The following is a 22,660-nucleotide window of genomic DNA, read 5'->3' on the forward strand; positions in this document are numbered from 1 at the left end:
TACGCCGCCACCGAACTCTACGCACTCAATGTCGGTCGAATCCCAGGATGCTACCGAGCCACCCCGAGACGCACCCACGGACCCTTCACTTGCCACTCCTGCAAGTTCTCCTGCATCCGGTCCTGCACTGCACCCACCAAGCCGACCACCAGAAGCAACCACCTGAAGTGCATCCTGCTCAACACCCGCTCCGTCCACAGACACGCCGTAGAGCTCTGGAACCTGCTCAACACAACATCACCAGACGTCGCCTTCCTCACGGACCGCGGCAATCAGACCGGAGGAGGCATCGCCATCATCCACAGGAACACCATCCGTATCACGACCAACACCGACGACACCCCCACCCTCGCAAATGCCGAACACCTGCACTTCCAGATCCACACCGACCCCAAGACCACCCTCAGAGGCACCCTCATCTACAGACCCCCGGGACCACGCACACAATTCAGCGAAGACATCGCCGACTTCATCAGCCCGCACGCCCTCCCCTCCGCCGACTACATCCTCCTCGGGGACCTCAACTTCCACCTGGAGAACAACAACGACCGCAACACCACCACCCTGCTGGACAACCTCGCCAACCTCGGTCTCAAGCAGCTGGTGACCACCCCCACCCACTACGCCGGACACACACTCGACCCCGTCTTCTCATCCAGCAAGGACATCGCCTTCAGCCACGCCACCAGACTCCACTGGACGGCCCACAGCTGCGTCCACTTCAGCTTCAAAAAGAACACGATCCACCACCACCAGCAACAGGTTGCACGCAGAAGCTGGAACAGGATCACAGCCGACCAGCTCGCCGCATCCCTGAGCCAGGACCCCCCCGCCAGCTCAGCAAACCCCAGCCAAGCCGCCAACAACCTCACGAAGTGGATCAGCAACTGCGCAGACGACCTCGCCCCCCTGAGGACCCCGCCTAGCAGACCCGGCAGTAAGAAAGAACCATGGTTCACCGACAAACTCAAGAGCTCCAAGAAGAACTGCAGAGCCCTCGAGAGAGCCTGGCGCAGAGACCCAACACCAGACAACATGACCACCCTCAAGCTCGCCACTCGAAAACACCACCAACTGATCCACACCACCAAGAAAACCGCATTCAAGGAACGACTGGACAACAACGCACACAACAGCAAGGAACTCTTCAACATCATCAAAGAGGTCTCCAACCCCAACGCCGGAAACAACAACATCACCCCATCACAAGACCTCTGCAACTCCCTTGCCTCCTACTTCCACAACAAGATCGCAGATATACACAACAGCTTCATCACACAGCCAACGCACCCCACGACCGCACTGGCACCTCCCGCCACCACCCTCCGCGCCTGGACTCCGATCAACACCGAAGAAACCTGTTGCACAATGAACTCCATCCACTCCGGATCTCCAACCGACCCCTGCCCGCACCACGTCTTCAACAAGGCCGACGCTGTCATCGCACCCCACCTGCGGGACATCATCAACACCTCCTTCGACACCGCCAACTTCCCGGAGAGTTGGAAGCATGCCGAACTCAGCGCTCTACTGAAGAAACCTTCAGCGGACCCCACCGAACTCAAAAACTACCGCCCCATCTCGCTCCTCCCGTTTCCGGCCAAAGTCATCGAGAAGACCGTCAACAAGCAGCTGGCCGCCTTCCTCGAGACGAACGGATCCCTCGACCACTCTCAGTCTGGCTTCCGGGCCAACCACAGCACCGAGACCACCCTCATCGCCACCACTGATGACATCCGAACCTTGCTCGACAACGGGGAAACAGCGGCCCTCATCCTCCTGGACCTCTCTGCGGCACTCGACACTGTCTGCCACCGCACCCTAGTGCAGCGCTTCTGCAACGTCGTAATCCAGGAGAAGGCACTAGAATGGATCATCTCCTTCCTCGCCGGAAGAACACAGAGAGTCCGCCTCCCCCCGTTCAGATCAGAAGCCACCGAAGTCATCTGCGGAGTTCCTCAAGGCTCCTCGCTCAGCTCCACCCTCTTCAATGTCTACATGAGCCCCCTTGCGGCCATCGCACGCCAACACAACCTCAACATCATCTCTTACGCCGACGACACCTAGCTGACCCTCTCCCTTACCAACAACCCCGCCACCGCCAGAGCCAACCTACACGAAGGGATGACAGACGTAGCCAAGTGGATGATGAACAGCCGCCAGAAGCTGAACTCGGACAAGACGGAGGTCCTCATCCTGGGCTCCTCGCCCTCCACCTGGGACGACTCCTGGCGGCCCCCTGCCCGGGGCAGCGCACCCAAACCTACAGACCATGCACGCAACCTGGGCTTCATCCTGGACTCCTCCCTCTCCATGACCAGACAAGTGAACGCCGTCTCCTCGTCGTGCTTCAACATCCTGCGCATGCTACGTAAGATCTTCCGGTGGATCCCCACCGAGACCAGAAAGACGGTTACCCAGGCTCTCGACACCAGCCGACTGGACTACGGCAACTCCCTCTTTGCCGGAACCACTGCCAAACTCCAGAAGAGACTCCAGCGGATCCAGAACACCTCAGCAAGACTCATCCTCGACAACCACCTCGCCTTCAGGAAGCAACTCAAGACCTGGCTGTTTGAGCAGTAGCGGACCCCCCTCCTCAAGCGCCTTGAGACCCTCCGGGTGAGTAGCGCGCTATACAAATGCTTTGATTGATTGATTGATTGATTGAGAACAGAGGTGCTCTGTGAGAGCTCAATCACGTATCAGTTATGGGCTACCAGTGCATTACAGGGATTTCACAGCCCGCTTACAGGGATTTCACATAATATATATATATATATATATATATATATATATATATATATATATATATATGCTTGATTGATTGCTTGAAGGTACTGCATAGCACCCACTACCTGAGGTCCCACCTATACATATTGGGCAGGATCCCTACAGCGCTATGTGTGCGGGGATGCTAGGGCGAGGGAACCTTATTGCACATTTTGTGGGAATGCACAGAGATTGCTAGATACTGGTAAAAAGTCACAGACACTATGTCCAGGATTGTGGGGAGGGTGGTTCCACTGGATGCGAAATGGTTGCTTCTGATGATGAAAGATGACCTGGACTGGTCCAGATACGAGGGAATATGGTTGGCCTTGGCTGCAGGAATAGCGAAGAGAAACATCACCAGGGGGTGGGAAGCGCCGCTGCCTCCGACCCTTGAGGGCTAGAGATGGGTCCTTGATTGGTGCCAGCGCACTGAAGAAACAATCTACAAAAGCAGGGGGTGTGTTAAGAAGTGGGAAAAGATGTGGGCACCCTGGAAAAAGTATAGAGGAATGAGCTTGGGGGACTGAACAGTATTGGGGGCCTCCACTGCCTGAAAACACCCTGTAAACATACTATTGATGAAGTACTGTGCCTGCCTTCCTGTGCACTGTTGGAAATGCTTATTGTAATGTATGGTCTATTGAGCTATGTTAATAAAAAGATTTATAAAAATAAAACAATGTGTAAAGTGATGTTTTACTTTTGTATATATTGTCTGTGCTTTGTAGCCCTGATGAATTCCCAATTTGGGACGAAATGCGTTGGTTACATCAAGGAAGATTGTTTTATAAATAAAAGAAAATTATGAATAAAGAAAAGCGTTTAAAGAAAAAGAAGATCAAGTTGAACTCTGTGCGTTATGTTAATGGAATGGGATACAATCAAATACCTGTATTTAACCGAGTTAAGAACTATATATGGAAATTAGTGGGTGCTGAATCACTTGATCTGTTAGAACTCACCAAAAGGGATATTCACCTAGCGCAACATAGCCTCAAGGCCACCATTAAAGCCTACCATTCACCAACATTACCTTTCTCATGAACACTAATTAGTAAAAGGCCTCCAAAAATAAATTATGGTGGCAGTCTACACTACTCTCACTTAAGTGTTTACCTCACCTTAATCAACCTTCATGAAAATTATAAATGCATTACAGTGGTATTTTAAAAAGCCATAAACTCAATATTTCATTAAAGGCAAACCTAAGCATAAAAAACAAAATCGTCTCACAAGCTTACATTGTTATGTCTTAATCAACCATACCATGTTTGTGCCACATAGTCTACATACTCAAACACACATAACAAAAACTCTTGCTGGTGTTCACTTAAGTATTGCCTGAGCACTTGTGCAACACTAAAGTTACTGTATATTGACTTATCATTTTAAAGTCCCCGTTGTGCATTGTTAAAATGTATTGCGTCACGCGTGTCATTGCCGTTCTAGCAATTGAGTGCATTTGTATGTGTGTGCAAGTAGTTGGGTAAGCACATACGATTTGAAAATTTAAAAATAGGACATTAGATCACAAACCTACACACACTTAATAAGGTTTCCTCAAATGTTTGATTGATGAACACACAGCATACAAACACCACCCTTATAAGTACATCAATAATAAGAGAGATAGTGGTTCACAGTCTGCTAATGTTAGCAAGCTCGGTGTGTTACTCCAGGTCACAAGATGTCCATGCCCTCACTCATGTGAAGGTACCAAACTAGGCCTCTCCATACACACCACATAAGCATAACGCAGTACATAAAAGCTAAAACCTCAATTTGATGTTATTTAATTTTTCACCAAAAATAATTTTTCTTTTATAAACTTAATCATGAACAATTATTACTCATTTTCTATAAATACATGCACATTAAACATTGTATGAAATAAGAATTATTTGAAGAATAATGTAAAGGGAAATTTGTGGCTGTACTATTCCTGATAAGTTAAATGTAATAAAAAACCTTTTTATAGGACGAACGCCTGCCTGCCTAATAGGTACCATGCTTCATCACAGGGCTTTTCCTAACTTTGGTCACGCTGTGTACCAATGTGGGCTACCACCCTTAAGGAAGGGGAGCATTTAATGTCGCTAAATGTGTTCTTTTTGTTGTTGAAGTGTCCTATAGATGGGTGATTAAAAATACCTATTGGTTGACAGCATTTCTTTATTTGGGTCTTCCTTGGGTAGGATTGGAAAGTTCAGTGGATAATCTGACCCTCATGAGTTTGAAACGTTTCTGCCCAAAGGAACAGTCCCCAAGTGAGTCATCTGGCTTTCCTCAGGACCATAACCGTCCCAGCTGAGTCACTGCTTGTGATCCATCGTTCAAAGGTGTGGTGTGCGCTCTAGTTTACCGGCGTACACGCGATGACGCGTTACGCCGTAGGCTAGAGCGTGATAGGCGCGCATGCGCACAAGAGCGAGAGGAAAGGCGCGAACGTTAGGAAACGGCAGTTGGCGACCGGAGCTTGCCACAGTTAGACGCTCGGCGCCCTTAGCCTGTAACTTGCATGTAAATGAGAATAAAAGAAGTTCTACACACATCCCTGAGTCTGAGTGTCCTGTGGGGGAGAATACAAACATTACAGTGGCGACGAGGCTGAGATCCGGACACCACCTGGTGCAGAGGACGACAAAAAAAAAAAAACCCCACAGTCCACACCCACGAGCCAGCGGAGGCACAGGTCCTGCAAGGAAGAGCAAGGGCGTGGCAGCAGCGCAGCAGCACGGCCAGGAATAAAACACCAACCTCACAAGCCAGGTTAGTGTGGCCCAAGACCCCCGGGAGCCCCCAGGCAGCATCCTGGCAACCAAGGGAGACACCCCCAAGCCAGAGGAAGGGGGGAGGACAGCGCAGACAGCGCACACTACGAGGGACAATACCCCAGGTAGCCCAAGGGGCCAAGGTGACACGGCAGAGAGCGCAGGAGCGTCCGGTGAGCCTACCCAAAGGGCCCAGGAAGGAGGACCTAGAGGCGAAGCCAGAATGGCGAATCAGGCATCAGCCCTAATGGCACCAGTCCCGTTCCTAACCAGACCAGGTGAACCCCAACTAAAGTGGGAAGACTGGAAGGAATATTTCCTCAATTACATTGAGGCCCTGGAAGATGAAAGCGAAGGGGAATACAAGCCGGAAAGAAAAAAGAGGCTGTTGCTCCACAACTTAGGCCCAGAAGGGGTCAGGGTGTTTAAGAACCTGGTGCCCAAAGAGAGGGGTGCGGCGGAGACGGACGTCTTTGTGAACGCACTGGACGACCTGGACAGCCATTACCGCCCAGCAGTGTGCGTCTCGATAGACCGCTATAACTTCCAACAGAGAAAACAAGAGGCAGGAGAATCTATTGATGACTATGTGGCAGCGCTCCGCCGGCTAGCAATCACGTGTAGGTATGGGAACCTGCAGGATGAATACATCAAAGACCAAATTGTAATGCACACCACCAGCAGAGCAGTCCAAGACAAGCTATGGGCGATGAATGAAACAACCCTGAAAGAAGTCGTGGCGATGGTCAAGAAGGCGGAAATGTCGAAGAGAGGCGCAGACGCGGCAAAAAGAGAAAGTGGGCCGAGACAGATGATCAACAAGATCGATGAGGCGCCACAATCCAGCAAGCCCAAAAGCACCTACGGAGACCCGAAGAAGGACACAAGAGGGTCTGGGAAGCAGATGCCTCGCCCCGGCCAGGGAACGAAATTTGCGTGCTACAGATGTGGCAGTGCAGCGCACGCGGCCCAGGACAGGCGTTGCCCCGCGTTTCGCGCCAGGTGCTCATTCTGCGGGTTGACCGGTCACTTTGAAAAGGTCTGCCGAAAGAAAGGGACGAAGTCCACGGTTAAGTGCATCGACGCGGCCACGGCCGACGTAAGTGAGGAAGACGACCAGGAAGAAGATGACCTGGTGCTGTGCATAGAGGATCAAGTGTTGGACGTATCCGGGAAGCGAAGGGATAAGCCCCGCACCGACATGCGCATCGGTGGCGTCAGAGTATATGTGGCCGTGGATTCTGGGTCCCCCTGGACCATAGTGCAACGGTCGATATGGGAAGAGGATTTCGCGCCAGTCTTAGGACCCGACCTAGAGCCGCCGGACATCAGACCCATCTCGTATACCGAGGATTCCATTCCACTGGTAGGATGCAAGGACTTGGAGTTCGAATTCAGAGGACGGTCAGCCACGTGCACACTATATGTAGCGGAAAAGGGCCCATCCGTACTAGGCTGGAGAGACGCAGGTGCTCTCGGCATCATACTCAATCCTGGAGGGAAAGAACAGATCCTGCTAACAGACGAATGGCCCCTCTCGAGGGAGGAAGACTGGAAAGCAGCATACCCCAAGGTTTTTGAGGGCACAGTTGGCAAACTGGACAAATTCGTGCATAAAATGGTCCTTAAGGAGGGAGCAGTACCAGTAGTGCATAAGGTCCGGAACATACCGATATCCACGAGTGAGGCAGTGCGCCAGGAACTACGGAAGTTGGAAGAGCTGGATATCATCGAGCCAGTGGACAGTGCGGAATGGCTATCGCCCTTGGTAGCGGTTAAAAAGCCCAATGGTAAGGTCAGGCTCTGTGTGGACCTGAGAGAGCTTAACAAAAACCTCATAGTGGAGAGGTTCCCGCTCCCCAGAATAGAGGAGATGCTAGCAAGGACGAAAGGCATCACCCACTTTTCCACCATAGACCTCACGTCTGCATATTACCAAGTAGAACTGCACCCGTCGAGCAGGAAGTACACAGCCTTCATAACGCCCTTTGGATGCTACCAATTCAGGAGAATGCCCTTCGGCCTGGCATCCGCTGCGGCCGTTTTCCAGAAGTTGATGCACAGGTTGTTTAAGGACATCTCGGGAGTGCAATACTTCCAGGACGACATCCTAGTGATGGGCTCCGACAAAGGCGATCACGACAAGAAACTACATCAAGTACTGGGAGTGCTGCAAGGCAAAGGACTGACGGCGGAATGGAGCAAGTGCAGAATTGGGTCTCGCTCAGTGACCTACCTAGGGCACGAGATAGGAACGCATGGCATCTCGCCGAAGGAGCAAAATGTGAAGGCAATAAAGGACGCAAAAGCCCCATCAACCAAAGAGGAAGTGCGGTCATTCCTGGGAATGGCCGAGTATTACAGCAAGTTTGTCAGACATTTTGCCACGAGAACGTACCGGATGAGACAACTAACCAGGCACAATACAAAATTCGAATGGGACAAGGAGGCCCAGTCCGAATTTGAGTCCATTAAAGACTGTATCAGCCAGGCCATCCCACTGCAGGGGTATGTCCCCACGGGCAAGACTATGGTAACTACAGACGCAAGCGACAAGGGCTTGGGGGCTGTCTTGGCGCAGGAAAGGGAGGACGGAACCAAAGAAACCATCAGTTTTGCATCCCGGGCGCTGTCCCCGACGGAACAAAGGTACAGCGTAATTGAAAAGGAGATGCTGGCGGTCACGTGGGCGTTGAGCAAATTTCGTCAGTTCATATGGGGCACGAGATTCAGGCTCCAGACGGATCACAAGCCACTCATCAAAGTATTGACGTCATCAGGCCATGACACAGCCACCCCGAGAATAGCGAAAATGACCCTGAAGTTGCTAGATTATACATACGACGTAGAATACCTTCCAGGTACGCAGAACAGGGTAGCTGATTACCTCAGCCGGGCATCGGCCATGGAAGAGGCGCCGGGAGAGACCCCGGACACAGAGGAGATGGTCGCCAGCATGGAGGATCACGAGTCATCCATCAGTGCGCAGGAATGGCAGGCGGCTTACGAGCTCGATGAGGAGAAGATGGAAGTAAGGAGACATCTCACGTTGGGGTGGCCGGACAAGAAGAAGCTAACGGAGGGTGTCCGACGTTTCTATGAGATGAGAGAAGAATTGTCCCTGAGTGACTCGGGGATATTCTTGTACAGAGGAGAGAGAGTGGTGCCCCCAGTGACTCTGATACCCCGACTGCTGAAAGTGCTCCACGAGGGGCATCTGGGCATAGTGAAAACCAAGGCGTTGGTCAAACAGATGTATTGGTGGCCAGGAATGGATGCCCACATCGAGAGACAAGTGCGGGAGTGCGGACAGTGCCAAGGAGCGGACAAGGTGCTCCGCCCACTCCGACCTGCACTGGGGAAGTTCGACACCCCGCATGGCCCATGGGAGGATGTGGCCATAGATATTCTGGGGCCCGTCCTGGACAGTAGAGGCGTGAATAAGTACATCTGCATGTTAATAGACAAGTATTCTAAGTGGCCAGAAGTGGACATACAAGAGTCGATGGACACGGACACGATCTTGAAGTTCCTAACCGGGGTGTTCCTCAGAGAGGGAATACCCAAAACCATCCTCAGTGACAATGGACCGCAATTTGTGTCAGACAAGTGGGGGAGATACATGAAGAGGAACGGGATCGAGGTGAGACACACTGCCGTGTACCATCCAGCTTGCAACGGCCAGGTCGAAAGGTTCAATAGGGTGCTCATGGGCTCCATCCAGGCAGCCATATCGCAAGGAAAGGACTGGGAGGTGGAAGTGATGAGCATGATATGGGCCTACCGGATAACGCCCTCTGTAGTGGGGTATAGTCCGTTCCAAGTGTTAAGAGGACGGCATCCCTTCACCCGGGACAACGTAGCATGGAGGGAGAAGACCATCACCAGCAAGTGGTCCCCAGCGGTGGTGCAGCACAATTTGGAGAAGGCCCAGAAGATCTATGCAGCACACTATGACAAGCGACGCAGCACGAAGGAAACGGCGCTGGAAGAAGGGGAGTGGGTTAGGATCAAACTCCCCACCCTACAAAAGAAGGGCGAAAGCAAATTCAGCCAGCCGCTACAAGTCAAGGAGGTGCGTGGCAGGGCGGCGCTCCTCAGTGACGGCAAAGTCTGGTCGCAAGATCGCATGGCCAGAGTCAACAAAATATTAGTTTGGCCCAAGGCCGAGGAAGTCGAAGGATGCACGGATCACCCGGAGGTTAGATCTTTTTCTGAGTTCGGCACAGACAACCAAGGGGAAGGTGCAGGTGAGGACAATGAAGAAGTTGTCCTGAGAGCCAGGCCGACCGACGGAGGAGGAATACAAGCGAATGCGGAGCAGAGAACAGACGTGAGAGAAGCTGGGGTGTCCCAAGGAGAGACAGAGGCGAGAGAGAACATGCCGGTAAGACACACCCGCAGCGGAAGGGCAGTTGTAGTGCCCTCTCGTTATAGTGACTTTGTGATGGACGGACACTAGCTTGGTGCCGGTCCCCCCGGGCGCCCCACATAGACGATGTTCGCAGCTGGAGGACACTCACCGTTGGGGGAAATGTTATAACTTTGTTTTTGGTAAAGGGGGGAGATATGTGGTGTGCGCTCTAGTTTACTGGCGTACACGCGATGACGCGTTACGCCGTAGGCTAGAGCGTGATAGGCGCGCATGCGCACAAGAGCGAGAGGAAAGGCGCGAACGTTAGGAAACGGCAGTTGGCGACCGGAGCTTGCCACAGTTAGACGCTCGGCGCCCTTAGCCTGTAACTTGCATGTAAATGAGAATAAAAGAAGTTCTACACACATCCCTGAGTCTGAGTGTCCTGTGGGGGAGAATACAAACATTACAAAAGGCAGTATCTAATAAATAAATAAAAAAGTTTAGAGGACATTTTGGCACTTTCGGGCCATTCAATTGCCCCCCTTGCACTTCCTAGATACTGTACGCATTTCACAGATTCTGCAACGAGCTTCCTAAAGTCCAAAACCAAAAGATATATGCAGGCATTAGGAACTCATAAAATGCATGTACACGTCCCCACTACTTAGAATTCAAAGTGAGAAGGATCTATTGAAAACGACATCTCCAAGATCTTTTAATTTTACCAAACAGATCCCACACTTTTTGGATAAAAAATACAGCAATCGTTATTTCCTGTAATGTTATTGTTCACCTTGAGTTACCTCAGGCTGGAAGGGAAGGAGAGGGTTCCAGTCTTCTCTGCTGTGAAGGGACAGAGGGTCAATGCTTAATGTGAGCTGATGGTTACCAGTCAGGGCAACTGGTGCTCATTTTTGGAGACTTGCTCTCATTTTGATGAATCAGACATTTACTGAGAGCAAGGTACATATATGTGGAGTTATGTATAGTAAAACTTTGGTTAACTATAGAAACTTACCTTCATGATATTTTTGTTCTCGATAATTTACCCCACATTATTTTTGTTTTCAATATTCTAAATACCCTGCAGAAAGCTAAAGAAGAAACAAAGATTCTCTCCAGGGTGCCTGTCTGGTACCTTAAACAAATATAAATGCGTATAAACGGTGTACATGAAAATCAAAGTGCTGCTTTGGATCCAATATATGATTTCCTCAGTAGCACTGGCAGAATCATTTAAAGCATTATGGTAACAAAGCATTAGTGATTTTGAGAGGTCATGCAAGGACATTACCCATTCTGGAATGCATCCCTTAAGAGGCTACTGCAATACAAATGACTTACAGATTCACAGTGCTTTGGGTAAGAGGCTGGAACCACAAAGCACTCAAAATATAAATTTCACTGTTCCCTACTGCACCAACCGGGATTCAAATAAGAAACCCGCAGGTTTATACATATAGATGTCTGAAGTGATCTCATTCACCAGCTAAGATTTCTTACCAGAAAAATTAATTTCCCGCAAATTCGTTTGAGTTTAATTTACATTTACTTTTGAATTTGGGGTGTGTGGATTACAATGTATATGCAGTTACTGGTAAGTGTAGAGCCAACAGTATAGTTGCAGACAGGGGCGCAAGTAGACCCGAACTTCGGAGGGGGGCTAACAGGGGTGACCGATTCAGGAAAGGGGTGGTGATGAACAGAGTTTCTGAATTAAGCAGACCACTCTTACCCAGTCAAGAGATCAGGGCTTAATCCATCACCGTTATTTAGCTCACTGCATCACCCCAGTTCAGAACCTGGCTATATGCAAATTAGTCTGACCCCGTGCCTCATGGGAACAGGGCAGACCAAACTACCAAGCCAATTCTTCACTGGAAAGGAGACAAGCTTCCGGGGACCGGTTTCTGGCATTTCAGCCGTCGTCGGCCCAGCTTGCTTGAATCCTGGTGGTGCAGTGAGCAAGGGACTCATGTCTGAGTATACCCTTCCACACCTATAGTGGCCAAAAACGATTCAGAAAAGGGGGGTGGTGATGAACAGAGTGCCTGAATTAAGCAGACCACTCTTACCCGGTCAAGAGATCAGGGCTTAATCCATCACCGTTATTTAGCTCACTGCATCACCCCAGTTCAGAACCTGGCTATATGCAAATTAGTCTGACCCCGTGCCTCAAGGGAACAGGGCAGACCAAACTACCTAGCCAATTCTTCACTGGAAAGGAGACAAGCTTCCGGGGACCGGTTTCTGGCATTTCAGCCGTCGTCGGCCCGGCTTGCTTGAATCCTGGAGGTGCAGTGAGCAAGGGACTCATGTCTGAGTATACCCTGCCACACCTATAGTGGCCAAAAACGATTCAGAAAAGGGGGTGGTGATGATAAGAATTGGCTTAGTAGTTTGGTCTGCCCTGTTCCCATGATGCACTGGGCCAGGGACAGACTAATTTGCATGTAGCCAGGTTCTGAGCTGGGATGGTGCAGTGAGCTAAAAAACGGTGATGATCAAGCCCTGATCTTTGGACTGGGTAGGAGTGTTCTGCTTAATTCAGATACTCTGTCCATCACCACCCCCCTTTTCTGAATAGTTTTGTCCACCGTAAGCGTGGAAGGGTACACTCAGATGTGAGTCCCTTGCTCCCTGCACCATCAGGATACAAGCAAGCCAGGCCGAAGACGGCTGAAATGCCAGAAACCGGTCCCCGGAAGCTTGTTTCCTTCCCAGTATAAGAATTGGTTTGGTAGTTTGGTCTGCCCTGTTCCCATGATGCACTGGGCCAGGGACAGACTAATTTGCATGTAGCCAGGTTCTGAGCTGGGATGGTGCAGTGAGCTAAAAAACGGTGATGGATCAAGCCCTGATCGTTGGACTGGGTAGGAGTGTTCTGCTTAATTCAGATACTCTGTCCATCACCACCCCCCTTTTCTGAATTGTTTTGTCCACCATAAGCGTGGAAGGGTATACTCAGATGTGAGTCCCTTGCTCACTGCACCATCAGGATTCAAGCAAGCTGGGCCGAAGACGGCTGAAATGCCAGAAACTGGTCCCCGGAAGCTTGTTTCCTTCCCAGTATAAGAATTGGCTTGGCAGTTTGGTCTGCCATGTTCCCATGATGCACTGGGCCAGTGACAGACTAATTTGCATAAAGCCAGGTTCTGAGCTGGGATGGTGCAGTGAGCTAAAAAACGGTGATAGATCAAGCCCTGATCTTTGGACTGGGTAGGAGTGTTCTGCTTAATTCAGATTATCTGTCCATCACCATCCCCCTTTTCTGAATTGTTTTCTCCACCATAAGCGTGGAAGGGTATACTCAGAGGTGAGTCCCTTGCTCACTGCACCATCAGGATTCAAGCAAGCCGGGCCGAAGACGGCTGAAATGCCAGAAACCGGTCCCTGGAAGCTTGTTTCCTTCCCAGTATAAGAATTGTCTTGGTAGTTTGGTCTGCCCTGTTCCCATGATGCACTGGGCCAGGGACAGACTAATTTGCATGTAGCCAGGTTCTGAGCTGGGATGGTGCAGTGAGCTAAAAAACGGTGATGGATCAAGCCCTGATCTTTGGACTGGGTAGGAGTGTTCTGCTTAATTCAGATACTCTGTCCATCACCACCCCCCTTTTCTGAACAGGGGTGACCGGCATGGTTCACGGATGGGGTAGCGGGGGCGGGTCTCGGGGGTGTCGTGTGGGAAGAAGGTCATGCGAGGAAAAAAAAATCAAAAACAACATTCCTTTCTGCCGGCCAGGTCCAGCGTCTCAGGTCCTACTCCTGCTCTCCTGCTTCCGATTTCAGAAACAGGAAGCAAACAGCCAGGCTCCTTCCTCTAAGCCAATCACAACGCTTGTAATGCAGCGTTCTGATTGGTCTGAGCGCCGTGACATGGCACTCAGCCAGGGGCTGTAGTGGTGGGCATGTTCTCGATGCAGGCTGTAATTCAGCCTGCATGGGGAAGGGGAGAGTGCGCATGACTGTTCTGGGGGCCCGAGAGGGCTGACCAAATAGTCACTGCACACTTGGGAGTGGGCATACCACTCCTCCCCTGCCCTAATCCCTGAGCAGAGTAGTCTGCCCATCCGCCCACCGCAAAGGAAACATAAAATGATAATAATCTAAAGTTATTATAATTTTATATTTCCTTTCCACTACTCGAAAGCAGTGGAGTGACGCTCTTCCACCATAGCGGAGGAGCCGCCACTGGGGGCTAATACTCCCATCCAGCACTGGCCCTAGCACTGGTCGCCCCCTCCCCAATTCCTCCTTCTCCATAAATTCCATCAGTACCACTCACCAACAATGCACCTCATCTCTCTATAGCACCTTTCTGACAAACATTTCATTTTTTTATAGAGCTTCTCATAGTTTACTCTCACACAGTTCTGTGACCTGCATGGTACACATTCTTTGTAGCACATTATCCCTCTGCGCTGTGTGGGTGGCAGGAGTGCCCATGTGAGTACACATGGAGGCGATGGGACAGTGTGAGAGTAGGGTAGTAATGACTGCAGGGTGAGTGAGGTGACCATATCAATTTGGGTGCTGATGTAAGTGCAGAGTGGCTCATATTAATGCATGGTTAGTGATGGGCTTGTATGAGTGAGATTGCAGATTTAGCAGTGAGGGGGACAGGTGAGTGAAGTGTCACATGAGTGCAGGATGAGTAGTGTACTCATGTGACTGCAGGGTGAGGTACAGAGTGAATAGCGCAAGTGCATTGTGAGTGTAGAGAGATCACTATGAGTGCAAAGTGAGCAGGTGAGTAGTGTGAGTGCATTGTGATTGCAGGGTGAGCATGAACGTAAAGGGCGAGAATGAGGAGTGTGCATTGAGACACCACTTGAAGTAATTCAGCATGTTATTGACGGCGGTGTAGGGTTTCAGATACGAGTTAAACCATTGCTATTATGGTATTAATCAGGGATCGAAGGTGGAGGAAATAAATAATGTGCTGATCCTGCAACAAACTTCCAGTCTTATGATTAGAGTTGCCAGCTCATTGTTTTGACGATCCAGATGGTAGAAAAATGAGCTGTCACCTAAAGACGTATTTTAAGCACTTGTCTGTGCATACTTTGAACAGCAAATATAAATAAAAAACACTTTAAATTGTGAAGCCCTTTCAGCCAAATGGATATTGTGCACCTGGTTGCAGAATAGTTTGCATTTTATAACCAGTGCTTAATTTGAGCAGGTGGTTTCCGGTGCTTTGCACCAGCACTTAATTATAAACACCATGTGTGTGACAGTCTGCCACAAGGTGGCGCTGCGAGGCTCATTTAGAGATGTAGTTGTGTTGTTATTATAATTGGCAGCATGACAGGGGCAATGTGTGGTGCAAGCTGCCGTGGCCTCCTGATGAGAGCCCTGACACTACTTTATGTACAAAATTAAGCACTGTTTATAGCTGTGAGTGGCCCTGCCCCCTTGCAATCTGAATTACATATTGTTTTATGTACTTTAACCGCTGCGACTACGTTGTCAAGTTAAATAAAAGAGGCAGACATTTCTGGTCGGAAAGAACAACATCTTTAAACTGTCACGTAGGCAGTGGGGGTGAGCGATATGTGAAACGAGGCACACTATAATGTATATTGTAAGTCTTAAACATGACGGCATACTCTCTCAAATGGGAAGACTTGGGACCTGTTAGCTACAGGCACTGCCATTCTTCTTACTTCTAAGTTTAAAACTAGGAATAGTTTCGGCACACGAGTCAGGTGTAAATAGCAGGGCAGCTTTCATAGCGAACACGGGCCAACAATCCTGTTACTCTGGCAACCGTGAGCGGCTGCGACGTCACTTCCTCCGTGGAAGCTCTGCCAGGGTTCGCGTGCTGTCTCTACTGCTCCGCACTGGGCGGCCGTGTTCGATCCAGACTGAGGAGAAGGCTGCGACGTAGGAGGGCTCGTGGAGGCGAGCGCGGAGGATGGCCGCCGCCACGGAGTGCCAGAGCGGCGCCTCCGGCCGCCACGAGAAGAGCCTGGGCTTGCTCACTACCAAGTTCGTCACCCTGTTGCAGGAAGCTAAGGACGGCGTGCTGGATCTTAAAGTGGTCAGTGCGACTTCCGTACTCACTGGAGATGCGTCCTACATGTGCGGGGTCTAATAGCGCTGCATTCCCCTTACGTATGTGTTTGGTGGTGGGGTGCAGTCTTAAAGAGACGAACTTTTTTACCACGTGTGGCACGGTTAGGAGAGGGTGGCAGAGAATGAGACACCTGGAAATTGAGCGTCCTTATCTCGAGTCTTGCTATTTGTCCACGGTGATTGAACATGTCAGTCTTTCGTTGATCTGAAGCTTTGCTCTCTTTGCGAGGTGCCCTTACTTGTCAAGCTGTTGAAGCCCCAAGTAGGGGGAATGTTTTTGTAGTGTTCCCATGGGAGCCACGTCCTTACAATATAATCAGTTTTATGGAGGCGAGATGTCGAGCTTGTACCACAGCATGCATGCATTTACTGTAATGTACAGTGGTCCATGGTAAAGATCAGGAGTTAAAGAACTCGCCATAACTCAAGAAACATTAGCAAATCTACGAAAGTAGGGAGCAGGTCCCCCCAAAAGGTGGGGAATAATTAGCGTAGGCGATGTGCATCAATGTTACATTATCATTGGAAAGGCTGTCGCGCCCTTATCAAACACTACTTTAGTAATTAAAAGCTTAGCAGTGTGTATTGTAAAAGCATTTGAATATAACGTTTACAGTTCATGTTTTCATGAATGGGTTGCATACAGGGATCTCAGAGATTTATAATAATGCTGTGTTTTTATTGGTGCTCTTAAGACTCCGCCTGACTATGAGCGCTATAAATTAAATTAACTAGATTTTATCCGGAGTGGAAATATGAAAAAAACTGTTAGGTTATTTTATCCATTGCAAGTAATATGCATATTTCCAACATATTAACGATTTGGCCTTATGAGTGAATCAGAACGACCTTTTAAAACAATGGGGTACGTTTGCATGGGGCATTGAAAAAGTACAGTTTTTTAAGAAGTAAAGTAAATATCCTGCATTCAAAGTTATAATGCCTAGGTGCAAACGGTGTCAGAAATGAGCGACGGGTTTAAACTGCAGCCTTATGTTGTCTATGACACTCCATCTCACTTGTTACCTCTTTGAAATACTGATAACTATTTTACGCATTGCCTTTCTGAAAGTAGGCATCTACCAATACACGAGTCTTGCATAGTCCAGCCAGTAACCAATGTTAAAGATCCTGCCCCAACCCACGAGCTTTGATCATAAATTATTGGTGGGGGCTCAACCCCACAAGCTCCCATTACTAACCTATTGCCTATGAGGTTTCACTCTTTGTAGTCGATATGTTGGTGTAAAAGTTTTGATAGGAGGGTGGTCTAGTTTAAATTTACGTGAGAGACTTGCAGATACGATGAAGAGGATTTCTCATTTGAACAAGTCAAACTAATTTTGTCTCGTTATTCCCAGTGTACTGGTAGCTGTCCACTTTTCAGTGGTCAAAGTTATTTATGCAACATTTTGCCATTATATTCAAAGAATTCAGTCTTCTCCATGTAATACAATTCCTTCGGTTTATTGCGTTTACGAACATTCTCACAAAGTATTCCACTGTATGCATTGCATTGCTCCAATACCCTTTGTATTGGGCCCTCTGAGACAGATTGTAGAAAAGATTAAAAAATATGAACATTGCTAGATCTAGTTGAATGTCATCGTACAGTGCCCATTGGTGTAGTTGTCAAAAATGCTTTGGGGAAATGCTGAATGCTCTGCAGGAGTAAATAAAACCTTAATTAAACAAAAACATTTTTTGGGCATTATTATAAAGTTGGAATCGGATTCTATGAGTCTCTTTTTTTAATAGAGAGAAGTAGGTGGAGAAGAACTCCAATAGCATAAGGACAGGGCCAGCATAGAATCCGATTCCAACTTTATAATAATGCCCAAAAATGTTTTTGTTTAATTAAGGTACTCTTCACAACAGGCCATCAAAGAAATATTACTGACAGTGGACCTACACACTTCAGGTGAGCTAGCAACTCTACCCTGCCCCACGCTCTATTAAGCATAGGAATGTACGGGAATGTAGAGATCAGCATTATGATTCTCTGTCTCATTTACTTCAGGATCAGTTCCTCGTGTTTCCATAAAGAAAAACTTAAGGAAAAGGCACTGGGCATTAACCCACATACTGATTTCATCATTGCCAGAAACAGTGATTACAAGGAAAACGCTGATGGTAAATCCCTTCTTTGTATCAATGTTATACTACTACTAAAATATACCCAACTTATAACAAATAGGACCAGTCTGACCAGTCTCTGGCACTCTCTTTTAGACTGGTATGGCCTAGAGACCGATTAACAAAACGAGTTTTTTCCCAATTTAATTGGACCATTTACCACAAGGGGCATAAATAATAAGTCGCACAAAGTTAAACAGGTATGCATTAACCTTCTCTTTATGGAAAGTAATCAAAAGGGTATATTCCAAATTTGTTTTAACCCAATCATCCTTATAATGCAGGCTAGAAAACAGGCAATAATAGAAATACGAAACCTTAATTAGAAACCAACGTTAGGATCCAAAACAGACTCTCTATCAAGAGGAATAATCCCCATCATTCTCGTAGGGTAAGTTAGTCATACATCATTCTCCCCAAATTAGCGCACCACTATGAAATCTGAGTGTTCCATCTAGGGGATACTAGTAATTGATTATTCCCTTCTAATTAGAGTACCACGAGGTAGTCTGGGTGTTTCAATTTACTCAGGATAAGCTTGCTGACTTTCTCTATCCCGCCCCACAGACGACAATCCGTCTACCGATTAGTCCTTATATTGGGTACCTGATTAAGCGATGAACTGTAACCATGGGTCTTATAAGTTTTGCAGCATAACCAATGTATTAAATTCATGTTCTCATGTGGAAAATGTATCAGTAATCCCTCTGTGATAAATTCAGGCCGAGTGATAATAACTAAAAAGAGGTCTTAAAGAGCAGTAATCATGGGGAAAGAAAAAATTGATATGTTTGTTTTCCCAATTCCTATCTTTACAATTGATAATAAGGACAGGAGTATAAACCAGTCAGATATCCCCCTTTTCCTTTTTTGTACAGGATTGATGTTGAATATGTTTAGACTGCTATATATGAGTCCTTAGTAACAATGGAACAGTATATACGTTAGGATGTATTGCAAAGTAAAAAATGTATGTACATTTAGTCTAAAGTTAACTGTTTGCATATAATTCATTACAGGGCATTGGCATTTAACCCCTGCTTGTGACAGCAAATCTTTGGTCTCGATAAAGGTGGTAATGACCAAGTGAACCCACCGAAACGAGTCGACGCATAAATTGGTATAATTCAAGCCTCCAACACCAAAATTGATATGCTGATGCAATAGCAATACGATATCGGTGTTTCTATAACGGAGCCAGAATATACAATTGTATTCAACAAATCAATGTTGTACTTGTTCTGTCTTTTCAATTATACTTGAGAAGTAGCCATCACTGGCACTGGTGACAAAGACATTCATAAGTAGTTAGGCTCTCTTTATTCTCAGGCGGATAAGTCTCACTTTGGACATCTTGAGCAGGCAAATGTCAAGTCAGGTGCTTGAAATGCAAAGAATCTCGCATAATGGACTTTCCAGGATGATGGGCAGTCACCATGTGTCCTTTACTAGTCACAGCCCTCAGTGGGTCAGTATTAAAAGGAGCAGCGAAATTTAATTTATGTTTCTGCCTGACAATAACTTGGTCTCCTTTTTTGAACAGTTCTCCGAACACAGCATCGTTTGTCCGAATAGGTCTTCATTTTGCGTTTGCGAGACAAATCCGTGGTGCAAAGTTTATCGATGTCAATAGATTTCTGTGTTCCATTGTGGCAATTTGGTTCCTGTGGCTCTCCCAAACATTAAGGTGGCAGGGCTTTCACCCGTGGTAGAACGGGGAGTTGACCTGTATGCACGAAGATTAGACTAACCAACTGATTTGAGTTCAAGCTTTTCCAGGGCAGTTGTTGAACGGTTTATTTGAGGGTGCTCATGAATCTCTTGACAACACCATTCACCTATGGTCAGAGAAGTGTGCTTTTCTGATGCTTGACATTTAGATGAGTGAGAAAATCTTTACATTCTTGACTACTGAAAGGCGCGCCGTTGTCAGATTACAAAATTGGAGGAACATCCAATGTTGCAAAAATACTTTCTAATCTCTCAATGACTTGGTCATGAATAGTTATCAAGGGGGAAAACGAGAATATTCATCAACAATTACTAGTAGATGATGTTCATTGTCAAGGGGGTCCAAAGAAATCAATTGCAATCTTCTCCCATGCATACTTTGGACGTTCATACATGTTTAACTGATTCAGGGTTGTTTTGGATGATAAGCAGTTGCACAAATTACAACCCCTTAACTCCTATTCTGCTCTTTTATCAAGACTAGGGAGCCACAATTGGTTCCATAGAGCTTGTTTAGTAACAACAACTCCACTATGTCCCTCATGGGCCAGTTCAATAACTTATTGTCTAAGACTCTCTGGTATAACAATTCTCGACCCTCCTTAGATGATGCCTTTTGGGGTAACTGAAAGTTCTTCCTGCGCATTTTTGATTTTCTGGTATTCAAGGCCATCATGAAGAGGTCGGGTATGTTTTTGAATTGATTGATGTGCAATAATGTCTTTTAGTAAATCTGTCAAAGTTTGTGGCAGCAATGACTTGTTCCACCAATAGGGCAGTAGAGGTACTGGATTTTATGTGGAAGTTAACATAAGCTGCTTTGGAAGTAATATCAGGACACTGTATTGGTACACATGATATGTAGTCAGCAGGGTTTTGATCTTTTCATGGATGATGGACAATCGTATAATCATACTCCTGCAGTTGCAACTCCCACCTCGCAATGCGAGGGAGCAACTTAACTTTAGGATTGCTGAAATGGAGACCAATGCTTGGTGGCAACTGTGAAATGCTTTCCATATAGGAACGCATGAAAATGCTCACAAGCCCACACCACAGCGAGGCTTTCTTTTTCAGGTGGTGAATATGCACATTCCGTCGATGACAAACTTTGGCTAGCATATGCCGCAATGTGTCTTCGGGTATTGGGATGTCCAGTGTGCTGGGCAAGGATGGCACCCAGCCTCACTGGGCTTGCATCATCAACAACAACCTGCATCTGCAATTTCGGATCAAACTATGCCATTTCAGTGGCATTGACAGTTGCATGCTAGATCTTCTTGAAGTTTTGTTCACATTCATGTGACAATCGAAATGGCACATTTTGTTTCGTTGAGTCTGTTAATGGGGCTCTTACAGTGGAGAAGTCACGTATATACCTTGAACAATAACTGCCATTACCAAGGAAGGATTGCATCATAGTTACATATTGTAGGGGAGAAGTTGATGACAAGACTTATACTTTTTATGGATCCAGAGTCATTCCTCCATTGGAAGAGATATGACCAAAGAACTTGAGTTTTGGTTTTATGAAACTCACTCAATGCCACATATAATGTGATACCTACATCAGTAAGTATAGGTCACACTTGTGTAAGAGTTTTAACATTGTTCCTTTCGTGTGGCCTCAAAAACTAGTTTGTCACCACTGTAATTGAAAGCATTTGTGACGGGGTGTATTATGCGATGAATGACATCCTGAAAGAGATCTGCACCTGAGAATACTCTGAAACGTAGCCTTTTATATCTAAATAAACCAACATGAGTCGAAAAGGTAGTAATGTACCTACAGTTCTCTTCCAGTTCGAGTTGATGATACCCTTTTTTCAAGGCGTTTCAAAGCAGGAGAAGACTTTAGTTCCATTCAGCTGCGTAATTATGTCCGCTATCTGTGGACCTGGATGTCGTTCTTTTTCAATCGCCTTGTTTTCTTCTCGCATGTCAATGCAGAAAAGGACGACTCCTCCACTATCCTTCGGCACTACCACTATGGGTGATTCCCATGGATTTGGGTGAGCGGATCGTTCAATGTTGTTGTGCTTTAATAGTTTCTCAGGTTCTTTCTCAACAGTCTCTTGTAAATGAAATGCAATTCGACAAAACCCTTGAACAACAGGGCGGATGTCCTGATTTATGTGAAGTTGCACTTTCATGGTCTTAAGTCTTACTAGCCTATGAACCAAAAATGGAAAGTGGTTTGTTACCTCATGATAGGCATTGACATTGCAGTGTTCAGAAATCATCCCCATGTCAGTAGCAGTACTGAAACTGAGTAAACATGCACTCAATGAAGTCTCTTGCACGACATGAATTTGGTGCTTGTACTTTGTCTTTTTTTATGCTTTACAGTTTCTATGAATGAACATTGACTTTACAGTGGCGTCAAAGCAGCCCACATAAAACACTTTAGTTTTCGACAGGCGTACCCGGTTCGTTGTACATTTTCCACCGGCAAACTTTATAAATAAATAATGTTTATCAATGCACTACTGTCTATGATAAATCTTATTGAACGCCCATTAATTTTCAGTGTGATTTTCGGACGGTGTCTAAATGAACATTGCCCTGTCACTTTTCGACCTAGCTTTGACTGGCATTCTTCCTTGAAAGTAGCTCATCCTCTATGCGCACATCGTTCACCGGTCAACATTGACCTTGCGCACCCATCTTTCTCACAGCCACTTGACAATGACGAACTTTTAGATGAAGAATTTGACGACAGTTGTTGTCGTTCAGTTTCTAGTTGTCTTAACTGATGTTGCGGCTTGTCCTTGCGGGGGTCTTTGGGACGTCTCTGGAACTTTCTGGC

General features: G+C 47.3%; 1 protein-coding gene across 1 annotated transcript in view; it reads left to right on the forward strand.

The window, feature by feature from the left end:
* Positions 1-15,692: 15,692 nt before the first annotated feature.
* Positions 15,693-22,660, forward strand: part of E2F5 (E2F transcription factor 5) — a 325,128-nt gene continuing 318,160 nt past the window's right edge. The window contains exon 1 of the mRNA XM_086965947.1: positions 15,693-15,949. Within this exon, the coding sequence (XP_086822073.1) occupies positions 15,824-15,949 (126 nt within the window). The 5' untranslated portion in view covers positions 15,693-15,823. The remainder of the gene's footprint in view (positions 15,950-22,660) is intronic.

This window comes from Lissotriton vulgaris, chromosome 4_1 (assembly GCF_964263255.1).
Source record: "Lissotriton vulgaris chromosome 4_1, aLisVul1.2, whole genome shotgun sequence".
Classification (NCBI taxonomy): Eukaryota; Metazoa; Chordata; class Amphibia; order Caudata; family Salamandridae; genus Lissotriton; species Lissotriton vulgaris.